The sequence below is a fragment of the Trypanosoma conorhini genome (assembly GCF_003719485.1).
Source record: "Trypanosoma conorhini strain 025E chromosome Unknown Tco_14.4_contig_01104, whole genome shotgun sequence".
NCBI lineage: Eukaryota > Euglenozoa > Kinetoplastea > Trypanosomatida > Trypanosomatidae > Trypanosoma > Trypanosoma conorhini.
Window position 1 is genome coordinate 2,960 of NW_021705111.1, and position 1,546 is coordinate 4,505.

The 1,546-nt window shown below is 66.3% G+C and overlaps 1 protein-coding gene across 1 annotated transcript, besides 2 other annotated features; it reads right to left on the bottom strand.

The window, feature by feature from the left end:
- Positions 1-105: 105 nt before the first annotated feature.
- Tco025E_09414 (uncharacterized protein) lies at positions 106-1,026 on the bottom strand (the record flags this gene model as incomplete). The annotated part of the gene is made up of 1 exon (XM_029376233.1): positions 106-1,026. The coding sequence occupies one exon, from the start codon at positions 1,024-1,026 to the stop codon at positions 106-108; it is 921 nt and encodes a 306-aa protein (XP_029223855.1).
- A 20-nt stretch (positions 1,027-1,046) lies between these two features.
- Positions 1,047-1,093: a sequence feature (GA-rich).
- A 245-nt stretch (positions 1,094-1,338) lies between these two features.
- Positions 1,339-1,370: a sequence feature (A-rich).
- Positions 1,371-1,546: the final 176 nt, after the last annotated feature.

The window sequence follows — 1,546 nt, forward strand, 5'->3', positions numbered from 1 at the left end:
TCCACGACGGAGCAGCGAAGAGCAGCCGCCCCCACACGCACATGCACACGGGAAGTGGGCCCGCAGCCACCACCCAAATGAGGCGGCTCCCGCGAGGAAAACGAGTTAGTCACAGCGCACTCCCCCTCGTGCTGTGCGGTTTTCCTTCCCTTCCCTTCTCTCCACGTCCCGCGAGGAAACCGCAGCAGCAGCCGCACACGGCACTGCCAGCGCAGGCTGCGAAAAGGCCATCCACCTGCACGGCACTACAGGCGCATCGCGTGCGCGTCGGTTGCGTGCGTGTGTGCGAAGATAAGTGTGGAGAGAAGCAAAGCAACGACGGCGGCGATGGGTTCGGGCCCGGCAGTGGGGGCAGCGCATGACACGCATGCGGGGGACGGTGGAGGCGACAGTCCGGCACCCGCACGAGAAGCCCACAGCGACGGCTGAGCAGCGCCGTGAGGGTGCGGTCAGCCACGCGAAGGTGCGGGTGACGGTGTCCGCGGGGAAGCCGCGCGTCTGACCGGCGGGGCCTGCCGCGGCCCGCGCCTTTTCCTGCGGGGCGGCAGCTGCGAGCTCCTCCTCGTGCGGGGCGCCAGCATCGCCGCCGCGTGGCGGGCAACGCAACAAACAAATGTGCAGGGCAAACAAAACAAACACGTGCCCCGAGCGGCCCGCATGCATCCGCCGCCGAGCACCACAAAAACAAATCAGCAGAGCCCGGGCACGGGCTGCCGCAGCCGCCACAGTCCCCGCAGTCGGCCCAACCGTCAAACCGCCAGTGCGCCGCGCCGCACGAGTTCGCTCCGCAGCAACGCGCGGCAGGGCAGCAGCGATTGGGGCTCCGCATTTTACCCCCCGGTGCCGCTGCAGACACCCAAACAAACACGCGGGGGAAATCGGCAAGCCCCTCCCCGCGCGGCTGGGGCAACGCAAAACATCCCCACGGCGTGCGCAGCCGCAGAAAAAAGAGGCCCCCGCCCGCCCCCAACACCACGCCGCTGCGGTCGCCAAAAAAGAAGGCGAGCACGCCGGGGCGCACGGCATGCCCGCGGCAGACGGCACCCAAAGGCACACGCACAGAGAAAAGGAAAGGGAAAGGAAAGAGAGAGAGGCACATCACCAGCCACGCCCGCACGCAGCGAAGGAGGCAGGAGGGAAGCAGCACGGCGGCCACACCGGGCACGGCGCCGCGGTCCTGCCCGCGGTGAGTCGCACGATCGCCGTGCAGAAACAAAGTGAGCAAAAAAAGAATACTTACGGAAGAGCAAAACCAATTAAAACGGAAAACGATGCGGGCAGACAAATACGGCTGGCCACGCACGCCAACACCGCGCCGCGTGCATTTCCGCCCCCATTAAACAAAAACAAAACAAAAGGTAAACCCAAAAGATATATGTTCGCTCCACCCCAATACGACCCCCTCAATGCCCACGCAGCGCTCACTTTTTCATTGGGGGCACCGCAGCGTGCCGTCGCCCCGCCCACCCACCGCCCCCTCTGCGCGGCGCACGAAGAACCGTCCGCACTGCGCGTCTCTGGGCGGGAGCAGCCGGCAGCCGCGAGT